This window comes from Cyprinodon variegatus, unplaced genomic scaffold (genome assembly GCF_000732505.1).
Source record: "Cyprinodon variegatus isolate N-32 unplaced genomic scaffold, C_variegatus-1.0 Scaffold753, whole genome shotgun sequence".
NCBI lineage: Eukaryota > Metazoa > Chordata > Actinopteri > Cyprinodontiformes > Cyprinodontidae > Cyprinodon > Cyprinodon variegatus.
In genome coordinates, this window is record NW_015151206.1 from 180,599 (window position 1) to 182,763 (window position 2,165).

The 2,165-nt window shown below is 33.9% G+C and overlaps 1 protein-coding gene across 1 annotated transcript in view; it reads left to right on the forward strand.

Moving 5' to 3' along the window:
- LOC107098181 overlaps window positions 1–1,679 on the forward strand; it is a 7,104-nt gene extending 5,425 nt beyond the window's left edge. Inside the window, exons 4-7 of the mRNA XM_015395695.1 lie at window positions 193–301; window positions 695–748; window positions 1,575–1,607; window positions 1,676–1,679. Coding sequence (XP_015251181.1) covers window positions 193–301; window positions 695–748; window positions 1,575–1,607; window positions 1,676–1,679 — 200 coding nt within the window. The remainder of the gene's footprint in view (window positions 1–192; window positions 302–694; window positions 749–1,574; window positions 1,608–1,675) is intronic.
- The last annotated feature ends 486 nt before the right edge of the window (window positions 1,680–2,165 follow it).

Below are 2,165 nucleotides of genomic sequence, written 5' to 3' on the forward strand. Positions count from 1 at the left end.
AGCAGTTGGACAGGTGTACCTAATAAAGTGGCCGGTGAGTGTATATTTGCATTATAGCATTTATTCAAGAAACTGCTTTAGATGGAATAAACTAACAGATTTGTAGAGATCTTAATTGATGAGTAGATATACACTGTCTGTTACCCTTCATGACAACAGGATTTTACTGCACTGGTCGTGTTATTGTTGCAGATGCAGAAGGACTCTCTGAACTCTCAGTCTGTCTGGTGAAGAAAGTCGTCTTCTCAGTCGGTCTCATCATCATGGCGTCGGCTGTCATTGGCGTCCATCTCATGCAAAAGTTCAAGAGAGAAAAATAACTGGATCCCTGCTTGTCTTTTAAAAAGTCGGTTGTCTTTGTTTGTATTCTGACATATTTCTTGATGTTGTGATGAGGACATTTCAGCTTGAATTTATGTCTGGCATGTAAAGTAAAGGGTTAAAAAATCTCCACATAAGCCTGAATGTTTATGTTAAATGAAAATATAACTGTAAATATATAATTATTTTATGTAATGACCCAAATGTTTGTCATTCTTTGCATATTTTTACTAATCAACTCTTTTTCACATGCAACATTGTGTGTAGTGTAATGGATAAATAGAATTGAAGAAGAAACTTTATTTTATAATATAAAATTAATGGAAAATAAAAATGAAAAAGGGGGTTCATACAGCTATATTTACGATTATAGAAGTTTCATTGGACTCATGAAGTTTGCCACCATGTTGTTGACGGTCTTAATTGTTTCTTTAAACTTGAAAAAATTCACAAGCAAGTTTGAACTGAACAGTAATGTTTGTGGTAATTGAAAAAGCTCCCCTTAATGTGTCCCTGATGTGAGCTGGTGCATCTGGTCCTTTTATAACCAATGAAAAGCTGATTTTCATTCTCAGCTTAAGTTTATTCCTTGAACATAGGTTGAGCCACGTTGCCCCCACTGTTTGCATTCATGGACAGGTTCACCGTGGTAAGACAAACGTTTCTGGTTTAGAAACCTCACGATTTTCACCACTGCTCTCTACACAGGATGTGGTTCTATCCAATGACCAAATGAGTTTGCTCTGGAGCAGTTTGCACCTTTACAGACAAATTCAGGAAACCATTTGCATGAGGTGCACAAAAGCTAATCTGTTCAATGTTTTTTGTTTATATTAAACCCATAAGTAAATCAGCACTTTGAGTAAAGGGCTTCATATTCTCAAAGGGTTGTTTGGATGATGCACATTTATTTAAATATGTGCTGAGAACTCATTGAAAACATAAGAATTTAATCGATTACAGCAATGAAAATGGATAATATAGATACATTTTTCATTCTTATTAAAAAACACAAATTGCAAATATGCCTCTGTGTTTTTAAACCTAGCTGTTAGTTCTTTATATTGTTTAGAAACATTTGTTCCAAGAGCAGACTTTCACAAAAAGGGGTAGGCTTTTATTGATAAATAGCGCCTCCCAGAGGACAGTTGGTGGATAAGGTTATATTATACCTGCTCTTAAAATGCATTTCTTTATTCATCTGGGGGTCAAATATGAAAAGCATGAAACATAATCATGATAGTGGGGTAACATGCAGTTTTATTATTTTTTGGCATAATTTTTTGGCAAACAATGTTTTGGTTAAAAAAAGACAGAAAAAAGACAACAACCAAAAACTATATCCCCACACCAGGTAGACCACATCCATTTTTTCTAACATGTCTTAGGTAGTTAGCATCCTCTTAAAATTTTATATATTTTCTCTCGAGTCAGGGTTTAAAGCATGGCAAAAATTATAATTGAGACAATTAAAAGTGATTTACATAAATAAAGTAATAATACATGTGCATTTTACATAAATAATACAGTAATTAGAAAAAAATGTTTGTAAATAAAATGAGAGTAGTCCCATACATTCTCATCTTCATACTTTGGAGCTTAGAAAAAAAAATTAAAACTGGAACAATAAAAAATCCCTTTATGGTCCCACAAAGGGGAACTTTTGGTGCTAAAGCAAAAACCTTGTGCTGATATATCAAGTTGTATGTTAAGACAGTATTTCTTCAAAACCCTGACCCTCTCCACTGTTGCTACATGCATGCTTAGTGTGAAGGATTGCTAAAGAGTCAATACAATCAGTTGGTTTTCCTTACATAGAAAACTTTGAACCAATCTGACTCTAT